Below are 22,490 nucleotides of genomic sequence, written 5' to 3'. Positions count from 1 at the left end.
AAATGGGGGGGGGTAAATGGGGAGGGGTTAAATGTTTTTTTAAAGGGAGACAATATAGATTGATAGAAAACTTTTTGTTATTTAAATGCGTTATAATATCTAGTTCAATACACATCAACGATCAAAACAAAACAAAACGCATATGATTTGTGTGCATATTAAAACTATTATCCTTTTTTAAAACGTATGTTCATGATTTTCGTGGTAAAATAGTATCAGATTAATAATGTTTGCATTCATGTTTTGCTGTATTGAAAGACGTTCGTTCTACATAAAGAGTTCTTACATTGATATAAAGTGTAATTATTTAATGAGCTCATATATGAATTGCTTTGATAGTAAACAAGTGTATCTGGTAGGTAAGTTTGCATAACAAATACGTGGTACGTTCTTATTGGGTAACAATAATAACAAACCAATATGTTCAACAGTCCGTGGTAAATGGCGCGCTTTTAGATACAACTATAACGAAACACCAGCGCAGCCCAATGAAATACCTGGTTTTTGGTCGATATCACCTACAAACCCATTAACCTGAGAGCGGATCTTCACAACGGATTAACACAAGTATACGAGTGTTATTAATTGGCTTTATAAAACTCCGAAATAAATCTGGTAAGTTCCTTTACTTAAATCGTTTTAAATGTTTATAAAGATATTGGTTTAATTTAGTTATAATTAAAGCTTATATTTCGTGGAATAATCTAATAGTTCATAAAGTTATAACTAGATCGATATGCTTGAACAAATCGTGTCTTTGTTTTCCTAGCAACCAACTTTTTTTGTTAAAGCACAACTAAATTAATCTTAGGTCTAGATGGCATAGTCAATTGAATAGATGATTTGGACGAGGGCGCACCCGGGGCGCGCCCATTCTAAAATGGTTCAAGTTGCATTTATACAATATCCGAGAAATAATAAAAATATTGCACATGAATGCATATTTCAGACGAAATGTCTCAATATTTTCTTAGGTACTACTTCCAGCCCCAATTTATCCATTAAAACCGTGTATTGATCGTATTCTTTGGGAAGGGAGTGTACTTTTTTGGTTGCACTTCCAAAGTGCGACCCCTATTACGCGAAATTCTAAATCCGCCCCTGGATATTTCGGAATGAATAATGGTATCTAATGTTTTTGCAATTAGGCCCATCAGGAAACAATTTTTTTAAAAGTGTATTTGCCTTTTTGAAAAAAAAAACATATGTAAAACTTACGGCTTGTGTCGTAATTACACTTTTATTGACGCACGCATATTCTGATTCTGAATCACACAAAAACTGCATTAGACTTCCTCGCCCAGCATAAAAGGTGTATATAAACATAAAAAAAAATCGGCCGTATAGTGCCCATTTAAGTGCACTAGCCGTCGTAAAGAAAAAAAAGGCAAAAAATCAATGAATAATAGCTAAAATAGGTACAAGAATAGTACACTTTCACTAAAAACATATTTTTAAGTCATGCAATTTTCTATTTTCACTTCGTAAACAAGCATACGTTCAGCTTATACACTCAATAACTTACACGTGTGGCCTCCGGGTAGGCGTATTTATATTGCGAGAAAAGTGATATGACTTACTAACCAGGTGAAAATATCCTCCTAAAACACCAAATTCCCTTCGAACACCGCCATTTCATTCCGCATCACACATTTCCCTCACTTAAAATTCGGAAAACACAAAACACGTTGGACCCCCTGTGAGCTTACTGAGCACTATTTTATATTTGTTGATTGTACCAGCAAATAGAGCAAGCGCCAATTTCTTATGAAAACCATTCATATATGAAAACAATTGAAACGATTAAATTGATTAGATTGTATTATTTATGCACAAATGTTAATGACATGGACAGCACAAATTTAGGCTACAGTTATCTTTATTATTATCCAACTTTTAGGTATTTGACGCGATACTGGGCAATTGCCGTACTAATAACAGACAATTTAAGATAATATATGCCAAAACTCGACCAAACTCGGACAATATGAGCGTCTGTCAAAAGTCGCCTTTTATGAGAGATATTTTGGAAATTATTTCAAAAGGTAGTCATTTTGTTTTCCGTTTTTCCGACTGTTTAAAAAATTTTGTGTTTTGTTTTAACCTATTTGAAATAACTAGCCTATTAAATACTTTATTCACTTTGTATGGTTTGAAATTACAGTTTTATTTCAGCTGTTGGTGGATTTAACGACTATTATATTTTTGTACACCGACAAAATGAACGACGAAGGTGAAAAAATTGACGTTTTGGCAAACAATTTATAAAAATAAGACGAAAATACATGCTTCCTTACACTGCACAGTGCTTTATTCATAAGTATGTGCAATGTCATTAAAAGGATGCATGTCAAAATCAGCAAAGTTAAGTCTATACAAGCAGACACCTTTAATAAATAAGGGATAAATACAGCTTTAATGTGACTTAAAAGCTATTACAATGTAGCACTATGGAAACCCCGTCTTGTGGCAATATTAAGAATGCTAATTGACTATACCCGCTCCAAATGGCACGATAAAAAAGTTTTCACGCACCGTTCAAGAAAAAAATGCTCCACTCTACTCAGAACTATTTAAAGATCGATTTGACTATTAACATAATCTGAATCACTGCGCGCATATCCATGACAACTACGAATGATCCCATATCCAAACGCATTTATTTTCACTACGCATAAAAGAGTTTCAGCAAAAAAAGCATTTTGTGTAACTGAGGTTGGAGAAAAAGCATCTACCATAGCCGCTCGTGTAAGATAGGTTCATCCCGACCCTCGCGCAGGGTGTTTTGCGGAAACTCGGTAAACCTCGATTCTGTAAAACACCCTGCGCTCGGGTCGGGATGAAACTATCTTACACTCTCGGCCATGAAAGATACTTATAATCTTCACACATCGTAGCGTTTGCACGTATCCAAGATTTTGCAGTATTCAATACGCTTTCAAGATCCTTTGACAGATTTATGTTTCTATATTATTCAGATTTATTATCTAAAAATCCCCAGTCGTACATCCAGCGTAAAGTGGTCGTTGATCATGTATTTGTTTGGTCTGGCCAAGATAACTGTCATTCTGTAGCAGATCGAACTGGAGTCGCATTTCAGTTGTAGCTATTAAAGCATAGAGCGCATACATGAAAACCTATATGAAAAAACTCAACAATTTTTGGTCTTTCAAGAACTACCAATAACATTTGAGTAAATGAGTGTCATAGTTTTATAAAAAAAACTTCCTTCCTTCCTCCCTCCCTCCCTGCCTCCCTCCCTCCCTCCCCCTCCCCTGCCCCCCTCCCCCTCCCCCTCTCCCTCCCTCCCTTAGTATTGTAACATATATTTCCATTAGATATAATGTTTTAAAATTTGAACGTATTGGAAGGAACAGTGAATACAAATTACAAAATATATTTAAAATAAAAAGATTTTGAAATAACAATTACCGTTTGCATATTTTGAAATACTTGTAACCTTACACCTTATGTAGATAGCTATGAATGAAGAACGCACGATGGCTTTGGTCCTTTAGCAATTGTATCTTGCCAATTAGTGATGACTAGATTAAATGCCTTATGATCAATAGCTTGCAGGAGGCATTTGTTCATCATATATAGTCCTGAGGAACGAAACAAGAATAGATACACGAATGAAAAGCTATCTAAACTATTGTAAATACATCTTATGCTATTAAGATTTCAAATTAACAAATTTTAAAGCGATAATCTTCATTAGCATGACATGTGTCTACAGACAATTGTGATAGGTATATTTGAACGGAGAATAGCTTTTGTTCGGTTTGAAATATTAGTTCGTTAGTTAGTGTTATATAAAGAACCATATCTGTCTGATGAAATACATATTAGGACGATCTTGAAAGTTATGGGATTGGAGTGTGTTGTTGAATGGGTAAGTCAATTTACATTCTCAGTTTTGCTCTATATTGTACATTGATCGAACATGTAAAGAAGGCCTAAGAACATTCATGAACATTTTAGTTGACATATCACAATGAATACTTCTTTACATTCACCATACACTTGGAAAGAAATGGATCCATTTTGTATAACACGCAGGAGTTTGAAGTGTGAAGTCGTCTGTTATTAAAAATTAGATTAAAGCCGCGCCATTGAACCAATGGTATACGACCTTAAAATACCGAATATTAACTAGTGTTTGCGTTGACATGTCTTAAGTAATGAATACACAGTTGCAGAAGATTTAACGAATCTTTATTATGATGAATATTTATTAAATATGTACATTTAAAGATCGACCGCACTGTTTCATTTTTCTCTGTTGTATGAACGCAGTAGGGAAAGTTACTAGACAGATCATCAAACGATTTTCAGAAATGCCTTAAAGCTTTTAATGAATATTGTCAGCATTGGAGGCTTCAGGCCATTATGAAAAAAACAAGGTCAGGATATCTGGTGCAAACAGAAGGTCATGGAGACACTATGGATATTTACACTCACCAAATATACACGAAATCGTTGATAGTATTTAGCCCGATTGGAATATTTTATTAAGACAAAGAACATTAATTCCAGCAAGCAAAAACAGCTCTTCATTTTCTATTCAAAAGAATGAATAAAATTGACGTACTTATCGATCTCCAACTTAAACAAATTGATCATACTATTGTTTCTTATATTGAAGTTCTCTTGTGAACATTGAGGATTTGAGAACACCGAAATTTTTGAAGAAATAATTCATAACTTTTATAACTTCTAAAAGGAAATAACAATTTAAAGAAAAGTACAAGACCTTAAAGGTCACTCAGTAAGTGTATTTGAGGCGTTGCGGAGTCCCGAAGAACGAAGCAAGCGTTCAAGTAATCACAGTTAATTCCGTAATAGAGGCAATTTTCGCCAAATATCTGATCAAACACTACCGTCAGTTCGTCTGCGTCTGTTATGATATTTTTCGGGTTCTTGACCTTGGCTCAAGGTCAGATAATATAAGGATTAGTTATCCGCATGCAATTTAAATGATATGGTGTAAGCAACGCACGAGTTATACTCAGACTAAAAACATTCTTGTTTGTACAATTTAAAAAGGTAACAGAAAGTTGAATTCAGTGAATTTATTTAACGTAAAAGACTAAATTTGCATTATATATCATACCTTTTTTAAAACGTCTTCTTTCCTGATAACAAGGTATAATTTAGTTAACCTACAGCAACTACTTCACGGTCAATATATCGCACCATGTGAATTACAGTTCGAATTCCACCAACTATTTCCGAGTTTCCTATAACACGGAATATTGTTTGTATAAAACAAAATAGATGAACATGGGGATTATCTGCGAGGCTCTTGATTTTGCAGTTTGTTTTATTGATCTCAAGTTTGCTTGATCTTAAGGTGCTTGATCTGACTTTGCTATCAAGTTTTGAAGAAACTCTGTGAGTTTGAGATCTCGTAAAAGAAGGCAACCCGCGGCCATTTTGTTGGTGGTTTTGAACCACCAGCGGCCATCTTTGACGGGTTTCCATTGTTTTATTGACAATATTAAACGTATAAACGAATTGATTTTAACCGAAATAATTCAACACCTTGATAATCGTTTAAAGTCAACTGAGGAATTGTATTTGTGTAAGATAATGGATTTAAACCAAATTCAAAATATTTAACTGGAAAGGGTATTTCCTCCTTTATTAAATACATTCTATACCTGAAACCCTCAACTGTTTTAAGAGTATTCCACACGCAATAACGCATGCTTGGTTTTCAAAATGACTGCGCTTTTGGTAACCGTATCAAATCGTATATTTATTTGACAGGTTGGTCGCATTGAAACAAATCACAGACTATCACCTCTGATATGATATTCAATAAAGTTGTTAAAATATCCATTGTAAAGAAAGAGATAGTAGCCTTTAACAAAACGGCGATAACACGGAATGCCTTGCTTTCTGATGGTATCGGTGTCACTTGTGGCCTTAATATACCATTAACTGTTTTCATAGGTTACACATCTAGTATTGTTTGATCTCGGATCTCTGCTTAACAGATTGAACCTATTGTACGCATTATCCATGGGAAACATTTCGTCGTTTATTGAGAGTGCGCTTTTATTGTGATAGTTTCAACAATGAAAAGTTTACATTTGATCATAAGCTTTGTCCTATTTGAGTACTGTGGTTAAAAAGAATTTAAAGCTTTTAAATTAGGATGATTTGGGAGAAAACAGTGTGTTTGGAAATGTTTTAAAAAGTTAAGAGATTTAAGACGAAAATAAGTTGTTTCCAAATGTGTTATAAGAAAAACACATAGTCATTTTGTATGATTTATTGATTAAAACAATCGTACAACGTGAATCAATTAGAGAGCTATATTCACACTAAAATGATTTTTTTTTTCGATCGTCCTTTTAAGAATGAAGCTAACTACAGAACACTTTCCATTATATCACAGAAAGTTTCAAAGATATCAAATGGTAAATTAATGACTTTGTTGACGCTTTTTAAATATTATTTTAATGCGTCGCTGTCTCTCTTTCACAACTATGACAAATCTATCACAAAGTTTGCAAATTACCCCCCTTCTTATTGGTGACCAGCAGACATTTTTGAAACCAAAACCTTAAAATATATATCTGCAACTTGTTAGAGAAACGTGTCTTGGATTGAGTCATTTTGTATTTTAAAACATTTAAGTCAATGTAATTTTGAAAGTCTTCAGCACGGACATATCGCAGCTACACTTTGCATTCACTGCGTTGATCGCTTTAAGTGTGCACCGATTGACAGCTGCACGTACAATGATTGGTGCAAACACAGATATCCGTTTATTTTTTGGGAATAATGTCTTCAATTATTTTTATTTGATAATTCGTTAGGAATTTACACTGGTCTTGTCATTCTCCACGACTTATTTACTCATCAACTATGGTTTGAAAATCGGTACTTCTTAATATTATCATGTGCTGATGGCTATCCCATACCCAAATGTGCAAAATTGCCTCAAATCATTTACCCAGATCAATATAACACCATTCTTATCCAAAACGGATTTAAACATTCTTTTGTTCGAGTCATATGGAGTCAAATTAAAACAAATATTAACGTAACATAATGACCGCAAACTTCTATCACAAATGTATTAATAGTGATAAGCTAAGGTCGGTATTTTGCTACTAACGATTTGCTAATAAAGACTCATCGTTTTGATTTCAAACAATGGTTTAACAATTAAACATGATTTCATTATTAACTTCTTATACGAATGACTGGTTCTCAAAAAGAAACGTCTATTGTCATCTTAATCAGATCAAGGTATTGTACGTCAGTGCTATTGTTCAAATACCCCATAGAAATGAATACTGGCAATCAAACAATGGAACCCGTCAAAATTGGCCGCTGGTGGTTCAAAACCACCAACAAAATAGCCGCGGTTGCCTTCTTTTACCTTACATAGATGTATTTTTGTTGTCAGTAACATTTTGATCATTGTGCTTTTCATAAAAGACATAGATAGTATCCCCCGCTGAGTCGAAATTTCGGGAATGGGATATTGTTTGGGCGTTGTCCGTTCTTCCGTCGTTCCGTCCGTCCGTCACATGTTGTTGTTTTTTGTCAAACATATGACATACCGTTCTACGGATTGGGGCAAATGAGACATTACATTTGGTCCAATAGTTATGATTTTTTACAGAACGTTTTCTTTAATCAACTATTATAATAATTTGTGACTAAGTCAGTATGTGTCAACAACTAGGTCATCAGGTCAAATCTTAAAAAAACAATAAAGGGGTTATATTTATGGATATATTCTAGCCTTTATGTTATCCCATGCCCAACTTCAGGTGACAGAATGCATCTATTTTAAAGTCGACCACTTGGGATCAAAAACTAGGTCACTAGATCAAATCCTAGTAAATAATCAAGAGATTATATTTTGTAGCTTAAAAGTAACATGCAGAATGTTTCAAACTTTCATTTTCATAAAATGAACGTTGCCAATAAGGCGAGTGATATCAATTCAACGAATTTGCTTGTTATTTAACTCGTATAACCCGTGCATAAACATTTAGAAAACGTGTATATGGTTTTCGGCGATAATGTTCAACCTCAGTTTTGACCTACTTCTTAAGACAAATAACTTAGATTGTTGACCAATCAAATATTGTGTTTAATGAAAAATGTAGAAGAAATAATGGAAATGAACCGTTTTGATTGGTTTAAAATTAATTCGGCGGATCTACGAGAGGCACTTATAAGATGAAGTTTTGAAAGGATTTTTTTATATTGACTTCTAATTGCTATTCGTAATCATTAACCTTCTGTGAAATCACATGAAATGTTATATTTAGTGCAATGTTGTTGTTTTTTTAAAAATGAAATGCTTTCAGTCTTTTATCTTCAATGGAGACATATTATCCCCCATGCAAATCTCTTGTAATCTCCAATTATGTGTCGTATATGCTTCTTATCTAAAATCTTTTATAAATTACTTATATGAAAAAATGACCCTGTTTGTTCTTTTCAAAATAAGTATCTTATATTCCCTATTTTCAGAACAAGCAATATATCACAAATCCGAAACAAAATCGAGAACTTTTAAATCTGTGCACTGTGTTCTTATTTGTAAACAAAGCGAAAATAGATCAACCTGTTTATAGGTCCGTGATATTATTGAAAATTAGTAATATTGAAATATTATTTAGTTTTCCAGTTACTTCTGCTGTCAGTAAACATCATCGCACGCGCTTTTTGGTGAAATGTACAAAAATGCGCTCTTTTATGTATTTTCTTCACAAATAATGTAATTTATGTTTTCTTTCAATACTTTCAGCCAAACATAAATTATTTATTTATTAACCTCATAAAGTATAAAACAACGACTGTATAGGAGTGGTCTATACCGGGCCAATACATTTATTCAATGATCATACACGCAATGGTTTCATGAGGAAAAAATGACCACTGAATGTGGCATATTGTGTCCTTGCACTTATACATAGTAAAATGAAAAAAAAAGAAAAACACATTTCACATGTAACTTTTAAATGTCCATGAAACCTCTTCTCTCAGACTTAAGAAGTATGTCATGCACACCCAACTTTCATCCGAAACGAAACAAAATCGTTTATCTGAAAAGATACAAAAGTTATTAACATATTCTTGATAAACATGGTATTTCTAATGAAACACATAAACATAAAGAACATCGAGGGTGGGCGGGAGGGCGACCAATTTTCTGATGGTTTAACTGGCCCGGTACAACCTCGAATGACGAAAACACGTGGACAAACGGCTTTTATACCAGCCGTTTGGTTATATAAACCCACTGACCATTACCATATATGGCAATAGTCGGAAATCCCCCCATATATGGTAATTATCGTAAATACGATTTATTCCGAACAGAAAATAAATATATTTAAGGTATGCTAGAAAAATGTCTATCATGTGTGTCCGTTCCGGATAGAAACATCGGCAAGTCTCGTTACCTGGCAACGTTAATATATTTGAACATTATAAATGATCAGTCACTGAAAGAACGAACTAAAATAACTAACTAAATATGTCATAGCATTTAAAGGAATATGTTAAAGAATATCAATAATGTTCCACCTAATTATTATTATTATTATTATTATTATTATTATTATTATTATTATTATTATTATTATTATTTTTGTTATTTTAATAGTTATTATTATTATTATTTATTTTTTGTATTTTTTTATTATTATTATTATTATTATTATTATTATTATTATTATTATTATTATTATTATTATTATTAGTATAGTTGCAATAAATATAATCCTTTAAAATTTGAACGTACGGAAGGAATTACATTTAAAATAAAGAGATTTTGAAATAGCAATCACCGTTTGCATACTTTGTAATACTTGTAACCTTACACCCTATGTAGATAGCTATGAATGGAGAACGCACAATGGCTTTGGTCCTTTAGCAATTGTATCTTGCCAATTCGTGAAGAATAGATAAAATGCCTTATGAATAATAGCTTGCAGGAGGCATTTGTTCATTATATATAGTCCTGAGGAACGAAGCAAGAATAAATACACGAATGAAAAACTAACTAAACTATTGTAAATGCATTCCATGATATTAACAGCAAACCCTTAATGGGCATAATTTCAAACTATGATCAGCTTGATAATTTCTAAATGTGTTTCATTTACTGGATTCAAAAACAAAATTTTAAAGAAATATACCGGCAAATAACATTTTTATTCAAATTTGAATTACCCTACCCCCATTTCAGAATTTTCGATAAAAACAACATCACCCGAGAGACAAGAATAATCCTTTATTGGTTTTATTTTTTAACATTTTTGGTAACAATTCGGTATCATATTAACAAGAAATGTATTTGCTTTCAGTAGCAATACATTTTTGATCACATCACCAATAGAATCATACTGTACTGAAATAGCCATATGGTATTTCAATTTTAACATACTTTTTTGACAACGTAAAATTGGAACATCGAAGTTAAAAAGCAAAACTAACAAGTTCAAGAAATACTAATGACCTGTTGCTTATTATTAATTATCTTTAATTTTTTTGGGAACATTATGCCAGAAAATCAAAATGTTTTACTGTCTCGCTTAAAAAAATAGAGTTTGTAATTCCCAACCACGCATTACAGATAAATCAACTGATAAAACATGTCGATAGTAACAGTGTGTGTATGTGCATATTTTTCTCCGCCGAGCTCACTCGCAGAGTTCCACAGAATCTGTTGAATACACTGTAGGGAGAATTCCTCATCCAATACTATTTGAAAACTACGCGATCCAATATTCCGATCGGATCTTCGGGAAAATCCACTGTTTGCTTGCGATATTTATGTTCCTGATTGTATAAGTACCATCTTTAAACAAAGCTTAATATTTGATGGATTATAGCTGCTACCGCTTACAACAACACTTGGTGAGCATGTTATCATTCTACTTGTGATTAAGTGTCGATTTGGGCGTTCACAAGATTGTGTATAATATGCAACGAAGCAAAGGTTTGCTTCTGTAAAAGTCTCTGAGTCAGCAAGCAATTGATTTTGCAGGCGTTTTCTATTGTCTAGTGTTAAATGCCTCTTTCCTAGTAGTGGGCGCTGCTCCAGAAAAGCATAATATATTAAGGGGAGAATTCTTCCATTTTATTGTGAATATGTTAAGCGCTAGTTTCGTTTTCCTATCACTGAAGCTGAGGTGCTCGTTAAAGTAAGTTTATATAGTTTACATGCCAAGCGCGTGGGAATATGTGTGAGTAGCGTTCACCGCGTTTAAGCAATTAGTCAGTGTTAGTATATATATAACTCACGTGAGCAGTGCATTGTCGGTATAAACGGAAATACTCCTACTTAAAAAATAACCAGTTTGTCAGAATGAAATAATAACGAGAAAGTCTCAATGCAAAGAGTATTGTTTTTCATGTTGGTATTTTGATAAAAGTTGTTAAATATACGTATAATGTCATGAATGTTGTACAGCAATTTTAAAAGTTCAATTTGGTTTTAAAAATGTGTTCACAATGTGTGTTATTAATATTTCAGTTCTTCACCGGAAAAGGATTCGATTAGAGATTTGATCAGCTATTTGTGAGCATTAACATCCGGGGAATAGTGCTAGTGTGTGTGTATATATATACAAAAATCAACCAGGAGTGTCATTCGTAACCAAGGAGTCCTATACATAAACCTACGATAAACAACGCGAGCAGCTATACCAGTTGCAGATTTTACAAAAAAACAAGAGCAACTACACAAAAACTACAACAGCCAGCACCAAAACAACAACAAAATAAGACATCATGCAGACGAGCTGTTGTCAGATCATCGGATTGATCTTGCTGGTCAACACTAACCTCGCCCTGATCATCAGTTTTGCAACACCTTACTGGATCGAGTACAACCCCCTGGCATTTGTCCGCCATAACAGGGGACTCTGGGGCCACTGTAGCCGCAATGACTGCCATTGGTCCTTCTTTGGGGATGACAGATATGGCTTCGATTACCCAGGTAGGGTTCAGATTAGTTATATTTTGTTTAATGGCTTGTAATGATTTATTTGTCGATTTTTCACATAATGAACGATGGTCCTTCCCTAGTTAGTCGAGCCATTGGGGTCTGAGTTCCCTTTGGTATTGTACAAAATTGTCTTAGAAAGCTTAAGTTAAGCGTACAAACTATCTTTGTTTTCGGTATCATGTCCCCCACAACAAACAACACAAAACAAAATAGCAAAAAAACAGGGGTAGGTAGGTCGGATATTATTTGATCTTTTTAAGGCAAAATGTTTCTTGAGATTTTTATGCCACCCAAAACTATATATCATATGCTTAGGCACATCAATATTATCAGTCTTGTCTGGCATTTGTTGTCTGCAATCAGGGCCCAGTTTCAAAAAAGATATTTAGTCATGAAACGTACGCGGCAAAATGCACCAGTAAATTGTAACCACGGCCCCCAGGTCCGGGGAATAGCGGGGACTTTGACCTTTGGTCCAGCCAAGCCCGGGTAAAATCCCGGACCTGCGGGGATGAACTGCTGGTAAAATCCCCGCTTAATGCCCCCGAACCCTGGGACCCTAAGTAAGACACATGTTCGCTATTTTTTGGCGCAAATACAACGCCAACGCATTCACCCGGCACTGCGGGCCACCTGAAAGGTAAAAACACGGTCCATTTAACCGGCTATCCCCGGTATACCCCCCGGACCTGGGGGACCGTATTTACAATTGACTTAAGCATAACAGGTACACCGATAAAGTTACGGCCAGAATCTATGAGACAAATGACCTTACGGTATTTTCTGGCCTTACCACATTTACTATCTAAATATTGTTTATTTGTTTTATTTGTGTGTGTCCAATTGGATTATGCATAATGAAAAGTACTAAAACACTGTTTGTAATCAACATGCCAACATTAAACGATCATCTCGTAATATTGTAAAAACGTCTTGTTAAGTTTTCCATATTCAATTCCGATTAAGTGCCAGGTTACATCATGCCAGGGCGAATGTATGGATTTTACAGTGATGGAATTAGTTTACTTGATCATGTTCATGTCAAAACCAAGAGATATATTACAAAAACATATATTTTGATTGTTTGTCTTGAAGGCCTAGTTTAAGGAATGTTTGGCATAATAATTTCCTTCTGTGCATCTCCTGTTTATTGCACTGGTCTCCCAGGGGCCATTTCCTGTGTATCTGTCAACACTTACCTACACTTCGTTCCATATAAATTTTGGTTCTGAGGGAGGGGCGCAAGTCGTAAGGTTATGCCCTTAAGTTACGCCCCCTCAAACGTAGAATCTTGAATCCGCCCCTGGTCTTGACTTCCTTGACACGCCCTTGGTTGTATCTGTATCTATCGTTAGATAGTGTGAAAGATAACTTCGTGTCTTTACTGTTTTATCCGTTTGCTTCTCTCTCGAAATTTACTAAACAACCCAAATATACTTGAGTCATTGTATTTAATCTGAAGATTTCCCCTAATAGTACAGTCCCTTGAGGTATTAGTGTGCATTTTTATCCTGATTGTTTTTCGGTACAGTCGAACCACGTTGTCTCGAACTCCCCGCGCGAGCCCAGCGACTTCGAGCCAACGGGGTTCGACTGAATATTTTTGGGGATGTTTCAAGCATATTCTTTCTATTCGTTTAATTCAACTAATGACTGACATGTTTTGTCGCATTTCTTTACGGCTAATATGTCTGATACGATACATATCTCATTCGTCCTTAGAAAATTGCATCATATAAGAAAAGTTTTTCAGTATACCAGACTGGTGAGTTTAATGATTATGTTCAAGTGCTATCATGAAACGCTTTTATGTAATGTCATTGCACCCATTTGTAACATGTGTATCGCATAGACATTAAAGGCACGTTGATCCTTGAACATTTTAGCTCGCACTCGTGAGAAATTAAAATCTATTTTCAATGTGTGTGATCGTTAAGTTGAAACAAATTTTATGATTGTTAAGTTGACTCAAATATCATGAATTTGTATTTTGGTTTAGACATTAATGATTAATGCACGTTGATGCGTGACCATTTAAGCTCGCTCTCGAGAGACATTTACATTTGATTTTCCATTTATTTGATCAAAAAGTTGACACAATTTCTGTGTGGTCGTAGTTGGCACACAGTTTATGTGGTCGTTAAGTTGACACAATTTCTGTGTGGTCGTAGTTGGCACACAGTTTATGTGGTCGTTAAGTTGACACAATTTCTGTGTGGTCGTAGTCGGCACACATTTTATGTGGTCGTTAAGTTGACACAATTTCTATGTGGTCGTAGTTGGCACAAAGTTTGTGTTGTCGTTAAGTTGACTCAAATATCATATTTTTTTTAAAAATGTGTTTCGGTTTAGACAGTTAAGTTATAGTTAGTTAAGGCACGTTGATATGTGGCCATTTAAGCTCGATCTCGGGAGAAATTTAATTTAATTTTCCATTTGTTTGATCGTTAAGTTTACACAAATATCATGGGTTTTAATAAGATGTGTATCAGTTTAGACATTAGGGCACGTTCATGCGTGAATATCAAAGGTATCGCTCGGGAGAAATTTACGATCTATTTTCAATTTGTGTGATCGTAATGTTGACACAAATTGTATGATCGTTAATTTGACACAAATATCATGATTTTTTAGCAGATGTGTATCGGTTTAAACATCCATGCACGTTGATGGGTAGCCATTTAATCTCGCTCTCAGGAGAAATTTACATTTTATTTTCCATTTGTGTGATCTTTAGGTTGACACAAATTGTATGATCGTTAAGTTTACTCAAATATCATGGGTTTTGATAAGATATACATCGCTTCAGACATTAATGCGCTGTGGTTCGTGAATATTGTAGTGCGCACCCGAGGGAAATTCGCATCTATTTTTTTTTCATTTGTGTGATCTTTTGGTTAACACAAATATCATGCGTTTTAATAAGATGTGTTTCGGTTTAGACATTCATGCACTTCGATGCGTGACTCCATTTTAGCTCGCTCTCGGGATATAAATATATTTTATTTTCCATTTGTGTGGTCGTAAAGTGGACACAATTCGTATGATTATAAAGTTGAAAAAAAATAATATGGTTTTTAATAAGATGTGTTTCGGTTAAGACATTAAGGCACGTTGATGCGTGAACATTTTAGCTCGTAATCGGGAGAAGCTTATAATTAATTTTCCATGTGTGTAATCGTAAAGGCGAGGCAAATAATATTATCACGAAATTGAATAATATGTGCATCAGTTTAGACTATTAGGCACGAGGATGCGTGAACATTTTAGCTCGTATTCGGGAGAACTTGACATTCACTTTTCCTTTTTTTTTTCGTAAACTTGACAAACACATTAGGCCTGGCAAGTTCCTTATATCAATTGATATTGTATGCATATTCCGTGTTGGCATATTCTTCCATTTTCACTTCGCATATCGTTTTTCGTCCGTTCCAAATCTGGAAAACATACAGCACTCTGTTATCCGGCAAACACAATTAATAACATAAAATGTTTAAAGATGCACTCTGACTCCCACAGAGATTAACCTCAATAATAATTTTGTTTTAATATTCCAAAAAGGATGAATAAATGTCGAAAACAATGGTACATATAAAGGATACCGAGTTTAATTTAAAAGAAATGGGCACAAAACACGATATTTCTTTCTTATGAGACTATAGTAAAACACAGTAAATCTTTTAGAATTCACCAATCATTTAACATTTGTGCGTTTTCAGCTATTAAACACACGGTTATAATTTTGTTATCAGAAATTCATATTTTCCTTATATATGTATTATTTAGAAAGAAGATATAGAGGATATTTGTTTATTTCAGTGTAAGATCGTATTTTATTACACGAGTGTCATAGAAAAACATATTTTTACGAGTGGCGAAGCCACGAGTGGAAATGTAGTTTTTTATGATCACGAGTGAAATTAAATAAGTTAATCTTTAAATCTGTTTCTTTTATGCTTATTTTCGGAGTTTTATTTGTTTTTTATTTATTTCTGAGCTACCCCCGTTTTTGAAAAGGGTGGGCTTAACGCCGCTACCCGTGGGGCGCCCCTCATGCACAATTATAGCTGTCAACTTTTCTACTTTCGGTTTGATGAGAAATAGTTCTCTGCTATTCATTCTTATAGCTTAATTTTCGCTCGTTTTTTATTGCAAAGCTTTATAAACACTAAACAATGAAATATTATTAGTACACATATGTTCCAAACATTTTTTATTTTAAGATGGGCATGAATACATAACCAAATTACTACTGGAAGGTCAAATGTGTTAGCAAAACAAATGTGGATACTGATTGGATTTTAACCATTCTTCTTAGTTTAAGACTACATGTACGCGTGTTTTTATAGTAAGTTAATATTCAGTCATCTTACTGTCATAGACCAGTCTGTTTCGCTTTAAAATGTTCGTTTTCAAGATAAAGAGTAAATGCCACGCTAGTTTGTTGACACATTTTGAGGTGTGGGTGGGGTAAAAATATCGGATCTATCTGTAAATTGTTGTGTGAATTCTCCAGGAAGGTCATGTTACGTACTTCAACGGTTAACAGTTCAAAATACATTTGAACGATGATATAAAATTTTATTTATGTTCGAACAGTTGTTTTTGTCTGTAATTTGTTTGGTATGAAAGCAAATGTTCGAACATTCAGCTTCAAAGATCAGTAAAATGTTTGATAAACGGGATAACCGGTAATAAACGGTAAGTTGTTAATTTCCAATTATATATTTATTTAAATTTATAAAATATTTCTTTATTTCTTTTAACATTTTTTGACATAATTTACTGAAGTCCAGTGTTCTGTTTTGATCAAGGCAAGTACATGTAACAACAAAGGAATTTAAAAGTAGTTCTGAAAGTTGATATTTTCACTCCTTATTTTGCAGTGAAAATATCAAATGCCCTTTTGCAGTTTTATTGTCAAGTTCTGTTTAACAATATAATTGCAATCGTTGCATAAGTATCTCTACTGTGTATGTTTACAGTCATATTTGCATCAGTTCACAAATATTTAACTGTTTGGTAGCAATATAAAGATAGAATCTGGTAAACTCACGCTTGTTGAGAAAATTAACAATACTATATTCGTGAATCTTAAGAATCTTAATTATCAATGCAATAACACACCTCATTCGCAATCAAATTAAAGACATTAAAAAAACACGTTTAAACACTACGCTTAAGTAATATTGTTATTACTAATATGACAAATTTGTTGTACTCAAATGCACCGATGTACATCAGAGGCTGTTTTCGTCGGAAAATGTTCGAGATGCTGTGATTGGAGTGTGTTCGGACGTCGATGAGTATTGTTCCTGTAAAAAATGAAGACTGCTTAACTGCTAAAGCAAGAACTGAGAGGGATGTGAATTAAGGTGACGCTCTTAAAAGTTTCCAAAAGGGATCGCAACATACTCTTTATGTACAATTACAGTGTTAACACCCTAATCCATAATGGCGATTTTCCACGTTAACGTATTTCTATAAGACTTCTTTGCTTAAGCAATGATTTAGAGAAATATAAATTTTGATGACCCTTTTAAAAATTTCCAAAAGGCCTTACGACATTCTCTTTATAATTACACGTATAATCTTAACACCTAATCTCTAATGATTTTACCCATCCAGGGCAATTGTCTACGTGAACTTAAAATGTTTAATTTAATAGACTAATTAAGCGGCTCAATGACCTGAATACCGATGTAATAGAAGTATTATTTTAAATGATACATGCCTATCATTAATTGAATAATACTGTTTTAGAGATAAGATCCATGTTGATTTTAACTCCCTGCAATATTAACTGACTTTAATTGACTAACAATTATGGGACTTAAAGCCATATTTCGATAGAGGCCAGCGTTAGATTCCCCAAGTGTTGCTCTTGTCATCCGCATATACTAGAGACTCTTCGTCAAGCACACGAACATGTATTTGTTATTTTTGTTTTTATTTTGTTCAACCTGTTGGTGTGAACAATGATGCGTTTAGAGTTCTAAGCTTTCAATTTGCTAAGGGGAGCTATATAAGATTGTTGTCTTCGAAAAACAGCATCGAACCCTTAAAGGGCTGGCATTGATGCTCCAGCTAGACTTATTCGAGGATAATTGATGTATGTATCCAGTTGTTTTCTTTCTTTTTATTACTTTGTCAATTTATATGCGAGTTTTTCTTATTTTTATTGTTGCAAAGTTGATGCTGGCTATATAATCAGTCTTATTGTGTTGTTTTTAAAATTATTGCCAAGAATGAGTTTATGTGCATATGGGTTAGGTTAAATACCTTGTGAAACCGTGTTGCAGTAAACTCGTGTTTCATTTACTTTCCGATGCGGTAATCCCACCACAATTTGTTGAAACTATTTTGATGTGTGCGTGCTATGTGATGTCTGCACGTGTCTCTCATTCAGCTTAGTGTTTACCCTTTGCATTTTTCATCTTAACTGGGTTAATATTTGATTTTTTTACTCTAGTATTTGGGTGTACTTGTATTTTTCATTGCCACTGTAGATATAATGGTATTATTGATATTTATGAAACAAATAGTATTTTGCATTCTTGTAGTTGTTGCGGAAAAAAAGGTTTGATCAGAGTGCCTATAAGCATATTTAGAGTCGGTTTGTGGTAGCGGGACAAGTACTTTTTATTGTGTAGCTGTAAGCATATTCACAACAAGTTGTTTGCTACTGGATGAATAGCTTGAACCATGGTGTTGTAAGTTTTCATGCAAGCATTTTCATAGTGTAGTGAGTAGTTGGCTACTAAACAAGGAGGTTTGATCAATGTGACTGTAAGCATGTTGGTCGCGAGTAATTTGGCTTCTGAACAAGGAGCCGTATCTTGTGCCTGTAAGCATAATCACAGTTGAGTATTTGGCTGCTGAACAAGAAGACTGGTCCTTGTGCTTTTCAGCATGGTTATATGGAATATATTGCTGCTGAACAAGGAGCCTGATCCTTGTGCCGTAAGCACGTTCACGTTGAGTAATTGGCTGCTGAGCAAAGTGCCTGCTCTTTCTGCCTGTTAGCATGATGACATTGAGTATTTGACTGCTGAACAAAGAGCCTTCTCCTTCTGCTTCTAAACATGGTCACAGTGAGTATTTGGCTGGTTAACAAAGAGGTTTGATACTGGGCAAGTAGTTTTGACCAAGTTCACATGTTTATCGCCTCCTATTTCCAATGTAAATGATTTCTTCATTCCACTGTATATCACCTCCTTATTCAAATGCTTACCACACCCTTATTTCATTATGTATGACCTTCTCATTCCAATGTGTATAACCTCCTCATTCAAATGTTAACCACACCCTAATTTCAATATGTATGACCTCCTCATTCCAATGTGTATCACCTACTCATTCCAAAGTTTAACAACTCCTTATCATTGTGAAAATTAGATCAATTGCTTTGAGTGTAATTTCAATACAATACATTTTTTTGATCAAAACGCATTATTGCACATTTTGTACGAATTAATTGCGCAATATTAATTGGGATCTTTTTGCTGGAGGAGGTTAAAGTTAAATTTAACACTTAAGTAAGAAACAAAGTGCAAAGTGGTATGCATAACATATTTTTATATCGCTGAGTAGCGTCTTCATCTATTTGATTTATGTTCGTTTGTAGTAAAGTTAATGCATGACTATCCTAGTACTATGAATTGAATACAAAGTGTTCTCAGATATAAGGACTGGATAAGATGAAGAACAATGGTTGTTATTATATCATTTATAATATTATTCATAACCAGATTAGATGACTACGATGCATTTAAAAACATTATGAGATCGTGATAAACCACTTGAGTTGATGATTGTTTTACAACAGTTCAACTTAATGCAACTCCAAATGATCTTTCTCACAGTTTACAATTAGGTTACAACATGTGATAACCTCTTTATAGTTTTTAAATAGTTATTGAGATAACAAATGAAGACATAAGTGCATTTTTATCTTCACAATGTAAACACTGACCGCGTTCAAAACACATCCCTGTTCAGTGTAAAATTATGACTTAAGTATGGTCGTAGTGCAGTATTTAGGGACAATAATGGAATACACAAGACTCTGCATGGATTAGACCAATACTTTTCCAAATCGATAGCCAAGAGCAGACATTCATTAGAATGGCGCTTCTTGAGCTATTTGCTTTCTCATTGGTTGCGATTATTGAGACGGCTCTATTTATCAGTTTTGTGACACCTTATTGGCTAGAATTTGAATCAAAAGAGGGAAAAGGACATTTGAACATGGGCTTATTAGCATATTGTGAACAGAACACGTGCACGTGGATTCTTGATGACGTCAGGATCAGCAGGATATTTCCAGGCAAGAGCTTTGAATTACTAATCAATTGCAGAGCATTAACTACTTTTTCGTTCCTAACATTTGAAATGTCTTTGAATACCGTTTAAGACTTTGCTCAGGGAGATAAGAATGCATTTATTCTCATTTCTGTCAATGAGCAATTTATGAACAGAAATTTGCTATTTTCGTTTATCAAATTCGAATGAGAAGTTGTCCTGAAAGAATCAAGCTCGGCGATGTTCAAACTGTTCCTTTTCATTGTTTCATCATATTTTTCATCGAAAAATTACGGGTTATAGAATGGCGAAAACCGGGCGGCGGGCGGGCGGGCGTTAACAATTTTGCGTTAAAGTTTTCATTGTATGTAATAAAATCAAGAGTTTTTATCCAATGGTAATCAAACTTCATACAATGGTAGAGCATAATGAGAGAAAGTGCAGTGTACAATAACCATAACTCTATTCTTGCTTATTACTGAGTGATTGCTCCTTGTTACTTGTTTTTATCCGGAGTATAACTTGAAAAGTACTGGATGGAATCATTGGAACTTTATACAATGGTAAAGAACAATGAGAGGAATGCGAGTGTACAATAACAAAAACTCTATTTTTGCTTATTACTGAGTTATTGCCCCTTGTTACTTTTTTTTGTCCGGAGTATTACTTGAAAAATACTGGATGGAATTCATTGGAACTTCATACAATGGTAAAGCATAGTGAGAGGAAGTGCAGTGTTCAAAAACAATAACTCTACCTAAACTAATTATTGAGTTATTGCCCTTTATTATTTTTTTTGCTGTCAATTTTTTTTCCAGACATTAACTTGCAAACTACAAGATTGAATTTATTAAAACTTCATACAATGATAAAGCACAATGAGAGGAAGTAAAGGGCACAAAAACCATAACTCTATTTCAGCTTATTACAGAGTAACTGCCCTTTGTTACTTTTTTCTTGTCCGGAGCATAACTTAAAAAATATTGGATGGGATTAAATAAAACTTCATACAGTGATAGATCATAATTGGAGGGAGTGCAGTATATAGGAACCGCAATTCTATTTCAGCTTATTACATAGTTAGTGCCCTTTGTTCCTTTTTCTTGTCCGGATCATAACTTGAAAACTATTATATGCAATTTAATAAAACTTCATACAGTGATAGATCATAATGAGCGGGAGTGCAGTGTAAAGGAATTGCAATTCTATTTCAGCTATTTACAGAGTTACAGCCCTTTGTTATTTTTTTCTTGTACGGAGCATAACTTGAAAACTATTGGATGGAATTTAATAGAACTTCATACAGTGATAGATTATAATGAGAGGAAGTGTAATGTACAGGAACCGCAATTCTTTTTCAGTCAATTACAGAGTTATTGCCCTTTCTTACCTTTTTCTTGTCCGGAGCATAACTTGAAAACTATTGGATGGAATTTAATAAAACTTCATACAGTGATAGATCATAATGAGCGGGAGTGCATTGTATAGGAACCGCAATTCTATTTCAGCTTATTACATAGTTAGTGCCCTTTGTTCCTTTTTCTTGTCCGGATCATAACTTGAAAACTATTAAATGGAATTTAATAAAACTTCATACAGTGATAGATCATAATTACACAGCTAATTACAGAGTTACTGCCTTAGGAGAAAGAATTCCACGGCCATAAAAAATCATTAATTTTTGTCAAACTTGCTCAGAATATTTATCTACTTGTTGTCTGTAATATTTGTGAATATGGGTCACCTCAGATCAAAAACTAGGTCACTAGGTCAAATCTTGCAGGCAACAACTAAATTCAATTGCTTTTTTATAAACACATATCCCAATCATGAATTACATATCTACCCATATTTTTCAAAAATTGAAATTTTAATTAACTTTAAAAATATTTGTGTACATGAAATCTTAGATGATAAAGTGTGCCATCTAGGGTAAAAAATTCGGTCCCTGGGACAGGTCTTATTGGAAAAGCTGATGTATTTATAAAATGATCATTTTTCCTCATACAAATGGAATAGTTTCTGTTCATCAGGCTATTTGTATGAACGATATCTCCAAAAAGAATAAATATGGGTCTTTTTGGTTAAAAATACTAGGTCACTAGCTCAAATCCTCGGTTTGCAAAATTTTATCGTCAAATAAAAATCCGACTTTAATGCGGCGTTGCCGCATTGGCGTCTTGTTTTC

General features: G+C 34.0%; 1 protein-coding gene across 8 annotated transcripts in view; it reads left to right on the top strand.

Moving 5' to 3' along the window:
• Nucleotides 1–498: 498 nt before the first annotated feature.
• Nucleotides 499–22,490, top strand: part of LOC128206106 (transmembrane protein 47-like) — a 40,118-nt gene continuing 18,126 nt past the window's right edge. The window contains exons 1-2 of one of the 8 annotated variants that reach the window (XM_052908289.1): nucleotides 499–615; nucleotides 11,525–11,989. In XM_052908289.1, coding sequence (XP_052764249.1) covers nucleotides 11,782–11,989 — 208 coding nt within the window. In that variant the 5' untranslated portion in view covers nucleotides 499–615; nucleotides 11,525–11,781. Of the gene's footprint in view, nucleotides 616–3,750; nucleotides 3,896–10,881; nucleotides 10,906–11,090; nucleotides 11,193–11,212; nucleotides 11,235–11,324; nucleotides 11,405–11,524; nucleotides 11,990–19,899; nucleotides 20,328–22,490 lie in introns of those variants that run through there. The other 7 variants (XM_052908288.1, XM_052908295.1, XM_052908292.1 and 4 more) reach the window with 7 other exon arrangements.

The sequence above is a fragment of the Mya arenaria genome, chromosome 10 (assembly GCF_026914265.1).
Source record: "Mya arenaria isolate MELC-2E11 chromosome 10, ASM2691426v1".
In the NCBI taxonomy this organism is placed as follows: Eukaryota; Metazoa; Mollusca; class Bivalvia; order Myida; family Myidae; genus Mya; species Mya arenaria.
Note: the sequence above shows the minus strand (reverse complement) of the source record. Positions and strands in the feature narration are given on the sequence as shown.